The sequence below is a fragment of the Eurosta solidaginis genome, chromosome 1, assembly GCF_040869045.1.
Source record: "Eurosta solidaginis isolate ZX-2024a chromosome 1, ASM4086904v1, whole genome shotgun sequence".
Taxonomy (NCBI): Eukaryota; Metazoa; Arthropoda; class Insecta; order Diptera; family Tephritidae; genus Eurosta; species Eurosta solidaginis.
Genome location: NC_090319.1, coordinates 254,841,420 through 254,861,287, shown reverse-complemented (window position 1 = coordinate 254,861,287; position 19,868 = coordinate 254,841,420). Strand labels below are relative to the sequence as shown.

At 34.2% G+C, this 19,868-nt stretch overlaps 1 protein-coding gene across 9 annotated transcripts in view; it reads left to right on the top strand.

The window, feature by feature from the left end:
- LOC137237120 (uncharacterized) overlaps nucleotides 1-19,868 on the top strand; it is a 137,724-nt gene continuing 117,856 nt past the window's right edge. For 6 of the 9 annotated variants that reach the window (XM_067760394.1, XM_067760395.1, XM_067760389.1 and 3 more), the window contains exons 1-2: nucleotides 1-2,580; nucleotides 12,803-17,439. In XM_067760394.1, coding sequence (XP_067616495.1) covers nucleotides 743-2,110 — 1,368 coding nt within the window. In that variant the 5' untranslated portion in view covers nucleotides 1-742 and the 3' untranslated portion in view covers nucleotides 2,111-2,580; nucleotides 12,803-17,439. Of the gene's footprint in view, nucleotides 3,536-12,802; nucleotides 17,440-19,868 lie in introns of all 9 variants that reach the window. The other 3 variants (XM_067760397.1, XM_067760390.1, XM_067760396.1) reach the window with 3 other exon arrangements.

Sequence of the window (19,868 nt, the reverse complement as noted above, 5' to 3'; positions counted from 1 at the left end):
TCCGGTCCGGTTAGCTTTGTCTTCTTTTGCGTTAGATTTTTTTTGAGTTTCTTTTTTTGAATTTTGAATTTTAAATTTTGAAGGTTTAACGGTCTGTCCGTGACATCCGGTTCAGCCGGATGTTGTTTTAATTTGAATTTGTAAGCGTTTTGAATTCGTTCTGCGCTTTTTGACAGTTGAGTTTTGATAGGCATGATAGGAATTTTTTTCTGTTTATGGCGCAGGAACAGTAAGGTTGGCAAGGACCCGTCCCAGCCGACAATGACTAGCCACTGTGCACCAACACATCATGCCGACCGCCTTCCTTACTGCTTCCATAGTTAATGCGTTACCATAACAGTTTTAAAAGATGTGTAAATTGTATTTTAAAGTACTATAGAAGTTTGCTAAATTTGCAAACTTTAACAACAAATAACTTTTAAATTATAAGTTTGCGCACTTTAAAATATATATATTTGTGATCGGGACAACTCCCCCTTTCATTTCATGCCAAGTTTTACCCCGAACTCGGAGGGTGCTATTCTAAAATTTTCCCTTCGTGAATATCAAATTGTATTAATCTATCGAAAAACAAAACAGGATGTGATTTGTGCGCTTGTATTAAATGTAAATTTAAACGGGTAAAAAAAGTTAATGCCGCTTTCGGATTCTTGATCTAGACGTGAATACGCGTCTTTTGATACCTCACTCAAAAAAAAGGCCCAATTTTAGGGTGGGGCCCCTAAACTGCAAAATTACTGACATGATTACCATTCTAAATGGTCTTGGAGTTGATGTGCCGTCAACAGCAACTATATCCCAAATTCGAGAACTATTTAATGCAAGTGGGGCTTGTGGTGGTAACTCAACGCCAACTGATTCCATGTTAAAAGAAACTGGAAGCGTAGATAGAGAGAACGCCAACGATGGCAATGAAAATTCTACTGATCCCAATGGAAATCCTACTGATGCCGATGAATTTCGAAGTGGCCCTGATGTAACTACTCTACAATCAACTGCTGACCTTGATGCATCGCTCGTTCAGCAAATTAATCGTCTTAAACATGAACGAGAGTTACTTCTGTTGCAACAGGAAGTTAGTAACCTTCGCATGGTGTCACAGCCAGCACCAATCATTCGTCTGGATATGAACGTTATAGAGTCCATGGTTCAGCAGTTCAATGGGGACGATACCTACGATGTGCTAAAATTTGTAGAAGATATGGAGGATGCCTTTCAAATTCTACGCTTCGATGACCGACCACGTTTTGTGGGAATTCGCCGATTGTTAAGTGGCACAGCTAAAGTATTTTTACGGACGATAAACGCACACACTTACAAGACTTTACGCGATGCCCTAATTGAAGAGTTTGGTCGGAAGTATTCGACAGATGAAGTGTATACTCAACTGCGGAACCGACACCTGCGACCATTGGAGACAGTACACCGCTATGTCATAGAAATGCAGAAGATTGCTGCACGTGCTAAAATTGAGGAAAGTGAATTAATCGACCTTATTATAAATGAGATCGGTGATGTGTCTACAAGTGCTGCAATGATCTATGGTGCTACCACCTTACGTGAATTAAAGACATTGGTAGTTCGTTACGAGCGCTTACGTTCTTGTCAATCTGCTGTAATTCTGAGCCGTCGCTCTACTGCTGCTTCATCAAGTGCAAATGTTGTGCCACAGGCAAAATCTGATGCCCCTTCGTCTACCAGTGCACCTTCGGGTGAAACTTCAGTTCGCTGTTTTAATTGTTCTCGTTTTGGGCACTATCAAAGTGCATGCCCTAAACCGAAGCGCCTTGATGGCTCTTGTTTTCGTTGTGGCCGATTGGATCACGTATATAAGAATTGCCCAGCTCGTCCTGCTGTCAATCAATCAGCTGCTAATCGAGGCGTAGGTCAAATTTGTGAGGAGGATGCAGATGCTGTTGCTGTTGCTGAACAACTGGAGGCTTTGCAAATGGTAAGTGTTGCTTTCGGATACTTTAACCCTAAGTGTGCCAAGTTTAAAAGTCTTTTCACTCTTTTTGATTCCGGCAGTCCTAAATGTTTTGTTCAACGATCGGTTTTACCACAATTTTGTGAGAATTCATTAACTAAGACAATATACCGCGGCCTGTGAAACCAGGAACTTATGTCATATGGAAGAACCGAATGCATTATTAAACTTTGTAAAAAACTAACTGGGCGGCCACCGTGGTGTGATGGTAGCGTGCTCCGCCTATCACACCGTATGCTATTACCGCACTGCGTTACCCGCCTTTACGCAATAAAACACACCCCTGCGTGCAAGTGGCATCGCCGTCAGCTGTTGCTGAACAGCAATGCCAATTGCACTCAGCAGTGGCAATTTAATTCAGCTATAGAAAAATGGCAACGCAGAGTGGAATATATATATGGGTAGATAGAGAAGCGGCATTAATATATTACAGAGACGTGAAAAAAATCGGAAAGTCAAAACTACGAATAGAAATTAGAAAAATCAAAGTTAAACTTAAAAACTAAGAACTGAAAAATGTGTAAAACTAAGTGTTAAATAAAACAATTATATTTAAAAACTTAAAGACATTTATTGAACTAAAAAAGGAAAAAGTAAGTACGTGTAAGTGTGCGTGTGTGTAGAGCGCATTTTTTGGTGTCCCAAAATGGACACCTTTCATGGCGACCGTGGGCCGAAGGCCTGCAAGTGCGGCGAGTGGCCATTCAAGCCTCCCAACAGACACTAATTAAAGTGCAAAAATCGAAAAATTAAATATTAATAAATTACAACAAAATACACATATACAAAAAGAAAAAAGTTACAAATAAAAATCCAAAAAAATCTACAAAAAAAAAACAAAATCTAAAAAAAAAAAAAAATTTTTTAAAAATGCAAAAATTTTACAAAAAAAATTAAAAACAACACTACACAAAATGTTCTTTAAAAAACTATAAAAATTACAAAAATACAAAATTTAGGAAAACCCTACAAAAAAAAAAATTACAAAACTTTTAGAAACCTACAAAAAAATTTTATTTAAAGACATTAAAAGTCACACAAAAAATACAAAAATTTGAAAAATATCTACAAACATACATTACACCTTTACGGATTCCTAAAACCTGGTGGAATAATCACCAGTTTTGATACATTTAAAAACCTGAATTACAAAAAACCATACACATGGAAAATTGCAATTTTATTAAATATATATGAGAAAAGTACGGAAATTGATTACCAAAATACGCAAAATTAGTATGGAAAATTTTAATTCAAAGCATACATTAATGTGTGCGAAATGAACAAAAAATTACATACAAACATTAAAATCATACGGAAAATCTAAAATTTTTAATTTTCGGCGAAAAACGGCTGAAGCCACGCCAACTCCATAACGGAACCATAATACGGTACATATTTATGTATATTGAAAAAAGGCATTAGCCAAGTAACGCCCATAACGGAACCACAAGAAGAGACCAAAAATAGCGGAAAGTACTTAGCAAAAGCAACGCCATCAGCAGCAGAGCAGTAAGCAGATAGCAGCGGTACAGTAGGCGACAGATGGTATGGCGAAATAAAAATTTCTTTACTTTCATACATTTTCATACAAATTCATTTAAATTACATTTTTTTTCTTTCCAATTTTTATACTTATCAAAATTACAAAACTATTTTGCATTATGATTTTAATAATCGGGGATTGCCCATATTGCTTTTTCAAATGTATGAAAACATTTATTTGAAGCAATTTTTTTTTTTAATTTTATAATTTATTTAATAATTTGGGAAAAATTTTTGTCCGTCCTGATGTCACGTTGTTTAAATTTTTCCCAAATTATTAAATAAATTTTGCATTATATTTACAACTAATTAATCTAAATAAAAAAAAAATCATACTGAACTAATTACATTAATTACAAAAAAAAAATTTTTTAAATTATAATTTTCCACAAACATATGGATATATGCATAAATATACAGGTAGGCACTGTGGGTCAGGGTCGGACAAAAACGGGAAATTTTATAAGTTTTAGTTATTGGTCATCAAAGGAAGGTGGCAAACTTAATAATTAACCATTTGAACACAATTTTAGTTTTGGTCCCACTCTGCCCTACAGTGGGCTTCGTCAAAAACAGTACAAAAAAAATAACATGATTACAATTTTTATTTAAAGCGGTGGTTTCGTAATTAACCAAATACATTTTTTTTGCGTAAACGGTGGTCCCGTAAACAACCAATGAAATTTTTTTTAATCCCGGTGCGTCCGAGGATATTCATATTACAAATTTGAAAAGATGCGGTGCGCCCGTATCTATAAAAATAAAACCATACAATTTTAATAAAAACGGTGCGTCCGTAAAAGCACAAACACATTGAGATCTTTTTAATAAAGCGGTGCGTCCGTTATCAACAGCCAAGTCCTTTTACAAAAATAAAATATTTTCCTTTGAAATCAATTTAAATTAAATTACTTCAATATACATTCAATTTATCCTTAAATATTCAGTCTTTCATTAAATTGCCGGATAATTCTTTCTTTCTGTTAAATTTTCGTAAGCAATTTCTACAAATTCGACTTTAATCAGTTTAAATATTTCTTCTTTGCTTCCTACTACATATGTTCCTTAGAAACCAAAAAGTGGTTCCCAGAATTTCAGAACAAGACTCAGATTCCGAAAATTCCAAAAATTCAGATTCCAATTCCAAAAATTTTAATTCCGAAAGTTCCGATTCCGAAAATCTCGATTTTAAAAGCCCAGTTTCCGAAGGCGCAACCACATACTCGCCAATTACAATCAAAAACCTTGTTGTTAGACTTTCTTTGTCCGGAGGATTTCACGGATTTGAGGAATTGCCCGAAACAAATATTTCAAATCCTCCTAATTCCGATACAAATATGGCGACTCCTGAAGAAAAAAGACATTTATCGGCATATGTGCTGGTATTATGCGTGAAAATTATAGCGGTGAGCCCCCAGGTCTCGAATCTTTCATTACTAAAATTGAGTTAATCGAACAATTTGTCGACGAAAATTTAACTAGCATTTGTATTTCATATATTAAATCCAAACTCGATGGTAAAGCTCCAGAAGCGATACCAACTCAAGTACTTTCAGTTAACGATATAAAAATAGCACTACGTAACCGTATAAAACCCGACAACTCCAAAGTTGTGGCCGGAAAAATTGCAGCTTTGCAAGTTAATAATAATAATTACACCGATTTTGCAAAACGCGTCGAGGAATTGTCTGATGCTCTAGAGCGTTCGCTCATTATCGAAGGGATTACTCAGGCCAAAGCCCGTGAAATGGCCATCGAGCAAACAGTTAACGTTTGCCGATTGAACGCAAAAACCAGTTTAGTCAAATCAATCCTTGCTTCAACCAATTTTTCTGATTCCAAGGACGTAGTAGCCAAACTGATTGTAGAGCAATCAAATGAAATAAAAGAACGCCAAGTTTTAGCATTTAGGGCGCGGAACAATAACAATTTTAGAAATTTTCAAAGTAATAACCGAGGTCGAAATTTCCAAAATCAAAATCGTAACTTTAACAATTATAGACAAAATAGACCATCCTTTAGTAACAGCAACTATGGCAACAACTTCAATCGCGACAATCAAAGGCAAAATTTCCGTTCCAGCGGCGGAAATCGGAATCAGCCTAATAGTAATAATAATAGCAACAATAGTCGTACTAGCAATAATAGCGGTTCTAACACTTCCAATAATAGAGCTAGAAATGCAAGCGTTCGGGCTTTAAACAGGGAAGCCCCTCAGGAGCGAACACTGAGGGAGGACGAGACAAATTACTAACTAATTCAGCTCACAGTTTTTCTTCTAAAAACGTTTATTGTCTTAACCTAATTATTGCGATTTTATACAAATAAATATTACTGGCTTTAACAAATTTTGTACATTTCTAGTCGATACACAAGCCGACATTTCGTTAATTAAAATTTCTTCTCTTAATAAAAATTTGTCAATTGATAACACTGATACAATTATTACTGGAGTAACTACAGATACAGTTTCTACATTAGGTACTTTTACAACTAACTTACAATTTTCAAATTTATATATCAAACATACGTTGCACGTGGTAGACAATGATTTCAACGTTCCATCAGATGGAATACTTGGTAAGGATTTCCTAAAAACAAATAAATGCGATATCAGCTATGCAACAAATTGCATTTCCTTCTGGATAGGCAATGAAAAGATTGCACTTCCCATCCTTCACGGAATGGAAAGCGATACATTTGTTATTCCACCTCGTTGCGAAGTTTATAGAATTTTCGCCTTGGAAAAAGACTCAGAACCACTTTTCGTGGATTCTCAAGAGATTTCTGACGATGTTTTCACAGCGAAATGTATAGTTGATACTAGTAGTCCGATCATTAAAGTAATAAACACCACAAATAGTGTAAAATACGTAAACAATTGCAACATTCAAACCGAAAAACTTTCTAATTATAACGTTTATAAAATCAATAACCCAGTAAAGCAAGATAGCCGTATCAAAGAACTTAAAAGCATTTTAGAAAAACAAATACCTAATTATGCTGAAAATAAGCTTATTAACTTATGTTTACAATATTCCGATATTTTTGCGCTAGACAATGATAAAATGACAATAAACAATTTTTATGAACAAAAACTAAGACTAAACGATACAACGCCAGTATACATTAAAAATTACCGCATACCGTATTCTCAACGTGAAGAAATATATAAACAAGTTAATAAATTATTGGAAAACGATTTGATCGAAAATAGATATTCGAATTATAACAGTCCCTTGATTTTGGTACCGAAAAAAGACCTAAATGGCCAAAAATCGTATAGAATGTGCGTTGACTTTAGGACTGTAAATAAAAAGTTAATTGCCGATAAATTTCCTTTGGCACGGGTAGACGATATTTTGGATAACCTTAGCCGTGCGAAATTCTTTTCTACATTAGATCTTTTTTCGGGTTTTCACCAAATCCCACTTCACAAAGATTCAAGAGACATAACATCTTTTAGTACTGACCGCGGAGCTTTTCGATGGAAGGTTTTACCATTTGGTCTAAACGTAGCTCCAAATTCATTTTCAAGAATGATGTCAATTGCATTTTCTGGTATTTCACCCAACCAAGCCTTTATGTATGTAGACGATATAATAGTAATTGGATGTAGCGAAGCACATCATCTCAATAATCTAAAAAAAGATTTCGAAACCTGTAGGAAGTTCAACTTGCGACTTAACCCAAAAAAGTGTAATTTTCTTAGACATGAAGTAACTTTCTTAGGGCATAAATGCTCAGCAAATGGTTTGCTACCAGACGATTCAAAAATTGAAGCAATTAAAAGGTATCCTAAGCCACGCGATAAAGACGCTGTCCGAAGATTCGTGGCATTTGCCAATTATTATAGGAGATTTATTCCAAATTTCGCTTCTTTAGCAGCTCCATTGAATCGTTTGAGTAGAGAAAAGGTTGAATTTAATTGGGATACGGCATGTGAGTTAGCTTTCGAAAAACTAAGAAAAAGTCTGATTTCTCCAAAACTTTTACAATATCCAGATTTCACCAAAGAATTTTTAATTACGGTTGATGCTTCAAAGTTAGGTTGTGGTGCGATACTGAGTCAAAATCATAATGGTAACGACTTGCCAATTTGTTTTGCTTCAAAATCCTTTAGCAAATCGGAACAAAATAAAGCAATAATAGAATTAGAACTTTTGGCAATATATTTTGCAATAAAGCAATTTCGTGCATATATTTATGGCACTCAGTTCAAAGTTAAATCAGATCATCGTCCACTAGTTTATCTATTTAATATGAAAGATCCGTCGTCGAAACTTTCCAGAATCCGTTTGGAATTGTCCGTATATAATTTTACCATAGAATATATTAAAGGAAAATCTAACGTAGGTGCAGACGCATTATCGCGAATTTCAATTCAAGAACTTAAAAATTCCAATAATCAAATTTTAGCGGTACAGACGAGGTCTATGACGAAACGTCACGAACAATTACAACAATCGGTTGAAAACATAAACGAAGAAAATGTCAAATTACAGGTATTCGACAAATTTTCATATAATTTTTCCAAGAAAATCCATAGGATAAAAAGCCAAATATGTCATGACAACGATAATGATAAAATCAATTTAAAACAAGTAAGAACGGGACTGTCTTCGGCTGTGCCGAAGACTTCATACCTTTCATGAATGTGGCTGAACAATAATCTTATCCCGTTCGTAATCTCCGAATAATTGGATGTATAAGATAAGAAATATATAGTGAACAGATCTGCATACCTTAACGATTTTTAAGATAAATATAAAATAAAAACAGGTAGGTACTTTGTGTGAGGATGCAAAGTTTCTGGTTTTTTGTGGTCTGGGTGTAAAAACTATGACTGCGAATCACGTATTTCAACAATATATGACGTAAACGTAACTATTTGATGAAATTTGATGAATTTTGAAGCTTCTAGCCGTAAAAAGGGGGGCAAAAATTGAGTTTATATGGGGTACATAATATATATACCACCGATCTCTATGATTTTTTCAGACAACAATATATGCTATACACGTAAGCATTTGGTGAAATTTGAAGCTTCTAGCTGTTAAAATGGGGAAGAAATTATCTGAACAATCGGTTGTATGGGATATATACTATATATACCACCGATCTCTATGATTTTCTCAGACAACAATATATGCTATACACGTAAGCATTTAGTGAAATTTGAACATATCTAAACGATTTTTAAGATAAATATAAAATAAAAAATAGGTAGGTAATCTGTGTGAGGATGCAAAGCTTCACGTTTTTTGTGGTCTGCATGTAAAAACTATGACTACGAATCACGTATTTCAAAAATATATGACGTAAACGTAACTATTTGATGAAATTTGATGAATTTTGAAGCTTCTAGCCGTAAAAAAGAGGCAAAAATGACAGTTTATATGAAGTATATAATATATATACCACCGATCTCTATGATTTTTTCAGACAACAATATATGCTATATACGTAAGCATATGGTGAAATTTGAAGCATCTAGCTGTTAAAAAGGGGCAGAAATTGCGCAAAGTTTCTTATCTGAACAATCGGTTGTATGAGATATATACTATATATACAACCGATCTCTATGATTTTTTCAGACAACAATATATGCTATACACGTAAGCATTTGGTGAAAGTTGAAACTTCTAGCTGTTAAAATGGGGAAGAAATTGCGCAAAGTTTCTTATCTGAACAATCGGTTGTATGGGATATATACTATATATACCACCGGTATCTATAATTTTCTCAGACAACAATATATGCTATACACGTAAGCATTTAGTGAAATTTGAACATATCTAAACGATTTTTAAGATAAATATAAAATAAAAAATAGGTAGGTAATCTGTGTGAGGATGCAAAGCTTCACGTTTTTTGTGGTCTGCATGTAAAAACTATGACTACGAATCACGTATTTCAAAAATATATGACGTAAACGTAACTATTTGATGAAATTTGATGAATTTTGAAGCTTCTAGCCGTAAAAAAGGGGCAAAAATGAGAGTTTATATGAAGTATATAATATATATACCACCGATCTCTATGATTTTTTCAGACAACAATATATGCTATATACGTAAGCATTTTGCGAAATTTGAAGATTCTAGCTGTTAAAACGGGGCAGAAATTGCGCAAAGTTTCTTATCTGAACAATCGGTTGTATGAGATATATACTATATATACAACCGATCTCTATGATTTTTTCAGACAACAATATATGCTATATACTTAAGCATTTGGTGAAAGTTGAAGCTTCTAGCTGTTAAAATGGGGTAGAAATTGCGAAAAGTTTCTTATCTGAACAATCGGTTGTATGAGATATATACTATATATACAACCGATCTCTATGATTTTTTCAGACAACAATATATGCTATATACGTAAGCAATCGGTGAAATTTGAAGCTTATAGCTGTTAAAATGGGGTAGAAATTGCGAAAAGTTTCTTATCTGAACAATCGGTTGTATGATATATATACTATATATACAACCGATCTCTATGATTTTTTCAGACAACAATATATGCTATATACGTAAGCAATCGGTGAAATTTGAAGCTTATAGCTGTTAAAATGGGGTAGAAATTGCGAAAAGTTTCTTATCTGAACAATCGGTTGTATGAGATATATACTATATATACAACCGATCTCTATGATTTTTTCAGACAACAATATATGCTATATGCGTAAGTATTCGGTGAAATTTGAAGCTTCTAGCTGTTAAAATGGGGCCAAAATTTGCGAAAATATATATATATATATATATATATACTATATATATATACTATATATACCACCATATATATACTATATATACCACCGATCTTTATGATTTTTTCAGACAACAATATATGCTATATACCTAAGCATTCGTTGAAATTTGAAGCCTCTAGCTCTTAAAATGGGGCAGTAATTACGAAAAGTTCCTTATCTGAACAATCGGTTGTGGATGATATATACTATATATACGACCGATCTCATCAATTTTTTCAGGCAACAATATGTGCAATATACGAAAGTATATGGTGAAGTTTGAAGCTTCAGTCTGTTAAATTGGGTAAGATATTACAAAACTCCTCTTTTTCTGAAAAATCGGTTGTATGTAGAATATATGCTATAGTGGTCCGATCCGGTCGGTTCCGACAAATGTCTAATCGGACACCCAAATACACCCGCTCACCAAATTTTATCAAGATATCTCAAAAATTGAGGGACTAGTTTGCATACAAACAGACAGACGGACAGACGGACAGACGGACATGGCTAAATCAACTCAGCTCTTCAACCTGATTATTTCGGTATACTTAATGGTGGGTCTATCTATTTTCCTTTAAGGACTTACAATTTTCGGTTTCGTGACGAAATTAATATACCATTTAATTTTCATGAAAGGTATAAATATATGCGCATTTAAAACATAAAAAACTCGAGTTACTTAATATCGTATGTACTAACAAAATAATGCAATTAGATGAATTACTTTTGAAGCTTGAAAAAGAAGCTGGTAAACACAACATTAAGCAAGCAGAATAGCAAAAAGATGATCAGTTATTTAAATATGTTTCTATTTCAAATTTTAAAAGTACAGGGAATTCAATTTTAAAAAATTTAAAAATACTATTAATAGAACCTGTCGAAACAGTTACAGACAACGACAAAAAACTTAAATTAATGGAAATTTACCACAATGACCCGATATCAGGAGGTCACTACGGAAATAAAAAGCTTTACGCAAAAATACGTACAAAATATTATTGGAAAGGTATGACCCGTGATATTGCCACATACGTCAAAAATTGCAAAAAATGTCTTTTGAATAAAGTCAAGCCAAAAACCAAAGAAAATTTGGTGCTTACACCAACACCCTGCAAACCTTTCGATGTCGTAGTTATAGATACAATAGGACCTTTACCTGAGTCGAATAATGGGAATAGGTTCGCGGTTACCATTATGTGCGACTTAAGCAAATACCTAGTTACAATATCAATCCCTGATAAGACAGCAAAAACAATTGCAACTGCCATTTTTGAAGGCTTCATCCTCATTTATGGCATAGTGAAATCAATTAAAACCGAATTTAGGAACCGAATATAAAAATGAAATTTTTTCTGAATTAACTAAACTCCTAAAAATCGAACATAATTTTTCTACAGCTTACCATCATGAAACCCTAGGTACAATTGAAAGAAATCATCGGGTGTTTAATGAATATTTACGAGCTTTCCTAAATGATAACTTCCCCGAATGGGACGTTTATTTGAAATATTTTACATTTTTGCATAATACAACTCCTAGTACAGTTTTTGATAATGGATTTACTCCACACGAATTAGTATTCGGTAGAAATGTTACCTTACCAAATGAAGTTCAAAAGGAACAAATCGATCCAATTTACAATGTTGAAAATTATGCAAAAGAAGTAAAATATAGACTACAAAAAACGCATAAAATAGCAAAAGATTTAATTAATAAACATAAAATTAAAAATAAGGATATACATGATAAGAGGGCGCGTCCGTTAGCTATTAATATAAACGATAAGGTAGTAGTACAAAAAGAACCTAGAAATAAACATGAAAGCATTTACCAAGGACCATATATAGTCACAAACATTGATGGAGTTAATGTCACGGTTTTTGATGAAATAAATAAAAAGGAAAAACCCGTTCACAAAAACCGATCCAATAAGGTAAATTGATAAATTTTTCTCATACAAATTTACAAACTAGCTTGTAACTAATTTTAAATTTTCATTACTCTGTTATTGAAGCATGAATTATCAAATTAAAATTTATATTAATATACGAAAACATAAATTTCAATTTGCATGTAAATAAAACCAAATGTTAATATGCACACACTATTTGTAATAAATATATATATAATACATTAATTTGGTGCAATAGAAATTAGAAAACAAATTCGTGTAAGTAATTAAATTAATATTAACAAAATTTCATATGTGAAAGGAAAAAATTGTTCTGATTGAACGAATGAGAAAAAAAGGGGAGGAACACCCTAATATCATACATTCATTCAACCAAAACAATTTGGAAGTCATGAGAACAAGAAGAATATGACAAATCTGATCAACTTGTCAGATTCTTCTTTTTCTAAGGAAGGGTGGTATAACCGCACTGCGTTACCCGTCTTTACGAAATAAAACACACCCCTGCGTGCAAGTGGCATCGCCGTCAGCTGTTGCTGAACAGCAATGCCAATTGCACTCAGCAGTGGCAATTTAATTCCGCTATAGAAAAATGGCAACGCAGCGTGGAATATATATATGGGTAGATATAGAAGCGGCATTAATATATTACAGAGACGTGAACAAAATCGGAAAGTCAAAACTACGAATAGAAATTAGAAAAATCAAAGTTAAACTTAAAAACTAAGAACTGAAAAATGTGTAAAACTAAGTGTTAAATAAAAATATTTAAAAACTAAAAGACATTTATTGAACTAAAAAAGGAAAAAGTAAGTACGTGTAAGTGTGCGTGTGTGTAGAGCGCATTTTTTGGTGTCCCAAAATGGACACCTTTCAATGCCCTGGGTTCGCACCCCGGGCAAAGCAACATCAAAATTTTAGAAATAAGGTTTTTCAATTAGAAGAAAATTTTTCTAAGCGGGGTCGCCCCTCGGCAGTGTTTGGCAAGCGCTCCTGGTGTATTTCTGCCATGAAAAGCTCTCAGTGAAAACTCATCTGCCTTGCAGATGCCGTTCGGAGTCGGCATAAAACATATAGGTCCCGTCCGGCCAATTTGTAGGGAAAATCAAGAGGAGCACGACGCAAATTGGAAGAGAAGCTCGGCCTTAGATCTCTTCGGAGGTTACTGCACCTTACATTTATTTTTTTTTATTTAATAAACTATTCAAACAAGAGCTGATTGTATTTCCATATACATTTTTTTCGTTCCTTTGCTTATCGGCCGCGATTTTTTCAAAAAGGCAAAGATTAAATTAGTTAAAATCAAACATTGTTATTCAATAAATAAACTTAAAAGTTTGCGTAACAAAAGCGTTGTTAGTACTTTATTAAAAGAAACGCTGAAATCTCTTGGCATACTTAGGTCAGCGGAAAACTCGGTTTGTGAGCTCGATGCCCCTATGACAATTAAAAATAATGACGATCTGGTTAAAGTAGACATCGGTGCTGTAACCAATAAGTTACTGAAAACCTCTATTGGTGATACATCGGATTATTTTTCTAGTTTGTGTGCCATTGACACTACTTCAGAAGACGATAATATATTCGATATAAATACCTCGCTATGTCCCAATAAACTACATTTGTTTCGGTCCGCTATTAAATGTGCGTATGAAAAAACTGAGGTAAATCCTTCCAGTTCTGATAATTATTGCATGAAAATAGAGGTTACTAAGAATATCCCTATATACCCGACCCAGCCGCCTTTCGTATCAGGAACGAATTGAAATCAAAGAAATTATTAACGACCTGTTATCGAGAAATAGTATACGCCCCAGTAATTCTTCCTATGCTTCCGCAATCGTACCTATACGCAAAAAATCGGGTGAAATTAGAAAATGTGTCGACTATCGTCCTCTTAATAAGATAACGGTAAGAGACAATCACCAGCCTGCCATTACCTGACGACTGTTTAGAACATTTGGGTGGCAAGCAGTTGCTTACCTTAATGGACCTCAAAAACGGGTTTAAGCAGATTAGAATGCACGAAGATTCAATTAAATATACGTCCTTTGTGACACCTGATGGATAATACGAATATACACGAATGCCTTTCGGCTTAAAAAATGGCCCTGCTGTATTTCAGCGATTTGTAAATAATATTTTACGTGACCTAATTGCTGCTGGGTTAGTTGTAGTATACATGAATAATATTTTGATAGCTTCTGTGGATTTTGAAACACAGGAAGTTCAACTTGCGACTTAACCCAAAAAAGTGTAATTTTCTTAGACATGAAGTAACTTTCTTAGGGCATAAATGCTCAGCAAATGGTTTGCTACCAGACGATTCAAAAATTGAAGCAATTAAAAGGTATCCTAAGCCACGCGATAAAGACGCTGTCCGAAGATTCGTGGCATTTGCCAATTATTATAGGAGATTTATTCCAAATTTCGCTTCTTTAGCAGCTCCATTGAATCGTTTGAGTAGAAAAAAGGTTGAATTTAATTGGGATACGGCATGTGAGTTAGCTTTCGAAAAACTAAGAAAAAGTCTGATTTCTCCAAAACTTTTACAATATCCAGATTTCACCAAAGAATTTTTAATTACGGTTGATGCTTCAAAGTTAGGTTGTGGTGCGATACTGAGTCAAAATCATAATGGTAACGACTTGCCAATTTGTTTTGCTTCAAAATCCTTTAGCAAATCGGAACAAAATAAAGCAATAATAGAATTAGAACTTTTGGCAATATATTTTGCAATAAAGCAATTTCGTGCATATATTTATGGCACTCACTTCAAAGTTAAATCAGATCATCGTCCACTAGTTTATCTATTTAATATGAAAGATCCGTCGTCGAAACTTTCCAGAATCCATTTGGAATTGTCCGAATATAATTTTACCATAGAATATATTAAAGGAAAATCTAACGTAGGTGCAGACGCATTATCGCGAATTTCAATTCAAGAACTTAAAAATTCCAATAAACAAATTTTAGCGGTACAGACGAGGTCTATGACGAAACGTCACGAACAATTACAACAATCGGTTGAAAACATAAACGAAGAAAATGTCAAATTACAGGTATTCGACAAATTTTCATATAATTTTTCCAAGAAAATCCATAGGATAAAAAGCCAAATATGTCATGACAACGATAATGATAAAATCAATTTTAAAATATATGCGCATTTAAAACATAAAAAACTCGAGTTACTTAATATTGTATGTACTAACAAAATAATGCAATTAGATGAATTACTTTTGAAGCTTGAAAAAGAAGCTGGTAAACACAACATTAAGCAAGCAGAATAGCAAAAAGATGATCAGTTATTTAAATATTTTTCTATTTCAAATTTTAAAAGTACAGGGAATTCAATTTTAAAAAATTTAAAAATACTATTAATATAACCTGTCGAAACAGTTACAGACAACGACAAAAAACTTAAATTAATGGAAATTTACCACAATGACCCGATATCAGGAGGTCACTACGGAAATAAAAAGCTTTACGCAAAAATACGTACAAAATATTATTGGAAAGGTATGACCCGTGATATTGCCACATACGTCAAAAATTGCAAAAAATGTCTTTTGAATAAAGTCAAGCCAAAAACCAAAGAAAATTTGGTGCTTACACCAACACCCTGCAAACCTTTCGATGTCGTAGTTATAGATACAATAGGACCTTTACCTGAGTCGAATAATGGGAATAGGTTCGCGGTTACCATTATGTGCGACTTAAGCAAATACCTAGTTACAATATCAATCCCTGATAAGACAGCAAAAACAATTGCAACTGCCATTTTTGAAGGCTTCATCCTCATTTATGGCATAGTGAAATCAATTAAAACCGAATTTAGGAACCGAATATAAAAATGAAATTTTTTCTGAATTAACTAAACTCCTAAAAATCGAACATAATTTTTCTACAGGTTACCATCATGAAACCCTAGGTACAATTGAAAGAAATCATCGGGTGTTTAATGAATATTTACGAGCTTTCCTAAATGATAACTTCCCCGAATGGGACGTTTATTTGAAATATTTTACATTTTTGCATAATACAACTCCTAGTACAGTTTTTGATAATGGATTTACTCCACACGAATTAGTATTCGGTAGAAATGTTACCTTACCAAATGAAGTTCAAAAGGAACAAATCGATCCAATTTACAATGTTGAAAATTATGCAAAAGAAGTAAAATATAGACTACAAAAAACGCATAAAATAGCAAAAGATTTAATTAATAAACATAAAATTAAATATAAGGATATACATGATAAGAGGGCGCGTCCGTTAGCTATTAATATAAACGATAAGGTAGTAGTACAAAAAGAACCTAGAAATAAACATGAAAGCATTTACCAAGGACCATATATAGTCACAAACATTGATGGAGTTAATGTCACGGTTTTTGATGAAATAAATAAAAAGGAAAAAACCGTTCACAAAAACCGAACCAATAAGGTAAATTGATAAATTTTTCTCATACAAATTTACAAACTAGCTTGTAACTAATTTTAAATTTTCATTACTCTGTTATTGAAGCATGAATTACCAAATTAAAATTTATATTAATATACGAAAACATAAATTTCAATTTGCATGTAAATAAAACCAAATGTTAATATGCACACACTATTTGTAATAAATATATATATAATACATTAATTTAGTGCAATAGAAATTAGAAAACAAATTCGTGTAAGTAATTAAATTAATATTAACAAAATTTCATATGTGAAAGGAAAAAATTGTTCTGATTGAACGAATGAGAAAAAAGGGGAGGAACACCCTAATATCATACATTCATTCAACCAAAACAATTTGGAAGTCATGAGAACAAGAAGAATATGACAAATCTGATCAACTTGTCAGATTCTTCTTTTTCTAAGGAAGGGTGGTATAACCGCACTGCGTTACCCGCCTTTACGAAATAAAACACACCCCTGCGGGCAAGTGGCATCGCCGTCAGCTGTTGCTGAACAGCAATGCCAATTGCACTCAGCAGTGGCAATTTAATTCAGCTATAGAAAAATGGCAACGCAGCGTGGAATATATATATGGGTAGATAGAGAAGCGGCGTTAATATATTACAGAGACGTGAAAAAAATCGGAAAGTCAAAACTACGAATAGAAATTAGAAAAATCAAAGTTAAACTTAAAAACTAAGAACTGAAAAATGTGTAAAACTAAGTGTTAAATAAAACAATTATATTTAAAAACTAAAAGACATTTATTGAACTAAAAAAGGAAAAAGTAAGTACGTGTAAGTGTGCGTGTGTGTAGAGCGCATTTTTTTGTGTCCCAAAATGGACACCTTTCAATGCCCTGGGTTCGCACCCCGGGCAAAGCAACATCAAAATTTTAGAAATAAGGTTTTTCAATTAGAAGAAAATTTTTCTAAGCGGGGTCGCCCCTCGGCAGTGTTTGGCAAGCGCTCCTGGTGTATTTCTGCCATGAAAAGCTCTCAGTGAAAACTCATCTGCCTTGCAGATGCCGTTCGGAGTCGGCATAAAACATATAGGTCCCGTCCGGCCAATTTGTAGCGAAAATCAAGAGGAGCACGACGCAAATTGGAAGAGAAGCTCGGCCTTAGATCTCTTCGGAGGTTATTGCGCCTTACATTTATTTTTTTTTTATTTAATAAACTATTCAAACAAGAGCTGATTGTATTTCCATATACATTTTTTTCGTTCCTTTGCTTATCGGCCGCGATTTTTTCAAAAAGGCAAAGATTAAATTAGTTAAAATCAAACATTGTTATTCAATAAATAAACTTAAAAGTTTGCGTAACAAAAGCGTTGTTAGTACTTTATTAAAAGAAACGCTGAAATCTCTTGGCATACTTAGGTCAGCGGAAAACTCGGTTTGTGAGCTCGATGCCCCTATGACAATTAAAAATAATGATGATCTGGTTAAAGTAGACATCGGTGCTGTAACCAATAAGTTACTGAAAACCTCTATTGGTGATACATCGGATTATTTTTCTAGTTTGTGTGCCATTGACACTACTTCAGAAGAAGATAATATTGTTACGAATATTAGCAAAACTAAGGAGTGCTGCCAGCTCTAAGCCGATCTAAGCAGTGACGTGAATGCACATCAATAATTCAATCATTATGTATCTACATAAACGAATAAATAATTGCGTCTACACATATGTACACATATGTACACATTCCGACGAGCAACATTTACATACAAGGCAGCAAGAGATGAGATGTCACACACCGATGAATTTACTTATACGCTTATGTGTGTGCGGGAGACTGTAAACTACAAACACATGCATATACCTTATCTGAGTTGTCACAAGAGAGAGCAATAATTTGTGCACGTAGTTGTGGCTGGCGATTTTGTAGCCGAAACAACTAGTAACTTCTGGAAATCGAAGAGCCTAGAAATATGCAGCGTAAACTATAAAAGCGGCGCCAGCGAGTAAGAAGTAATTCAGTTTGATTTGAATTGTCAAGCAGTTACGAGTAAGACGATATCTAGCGAGCAATAGCACTATTATTTTGAAAGTCAGTTTCCTTTAAGCTATCAGTTTGGTTATTAAGCTATTCGTTGCACAATTTGAGTGTTATTGTGAAGTATTTTAATAAAGGCCATTTTTCCATTATTCAATATTGGAGTTATTTATTCGACAGTTTAGCGATACGATCCTAGCAAAAGGGCAAATAAGAGGATTTGCAGGAAATTCGTTACAATTGGTGTCAGAAGTGGGATTGTTGAATAAATTCCAAAGGACAACAAGGACATGGCAAAGTTCGGTGAATTGAAGATCCAGCAACTAAAGAAGGAGTTGGAAACCCGTGGATTGAATACAAGCGGCGTTAAACTTGAACTTCAGGCACGGCTACGAGAGGCAATGGAAGCAGAAGGAATTGATGTGGAAGAGTATGTCTTTCACCTTGATGGGGAGGAGACAACAAAAATTGAAGAGAAAAACGAAACATCGCAGACGGTTACCAGCACAGATTTGAACATGATTTTGGCTGCAATATCTGCTCAAACATCGACAGTGGCTTCTCAACTGGAATCGCAAAAGACAGATATAACATCTCAACTGGCATCTCAACTAGAGGAACAGAAAAAGTATATGTCATCTCAACTAGAAGAACAGAAGACGTATATGGTATCCCAACTGGAATCGCAGGAAACCCGTATAACATCACAATTGGAAGAACAGAAGACATATTTGGCATCTCAACTGGAAGCGCAAGAGGCACGTATATCTGAAATGTCGGCACAAATTTCGGAACAGGTATCAGCGCAGCTCTTTGTGAAACTGGAAGAGCAGGATGCAAAAATTTTACAACTCGAGGACAAAATTGATGCCGAAATAGAAGCGTTAAAAGGTCGTATGGAGCAGTTACAACTAAACCGCCCAGCTGTTTCAGCGAGTAATCCAAAGGTAAAGACACCATCCTTTGACGGTTCTGTTCCTTTTCAGGTCTTTAAGCTACAGTTTGAGAAGACCGCAGCAGTGAACCAATGGAATGCTGAAGATAAAGTTGCAGCTCTGTTCGTGGCACTGAAAGGGCCTGCCGCGGAAATCTTACAGACCATCCCAGAGTACGAGCGGAACCACTACGAAACATTGATGAGCGCTTTAGAGAGACGTTACGGAAGCGAGCATAGGAAACAGATATTCCAAATTGAGTTGCAAAACCGCTACCAAA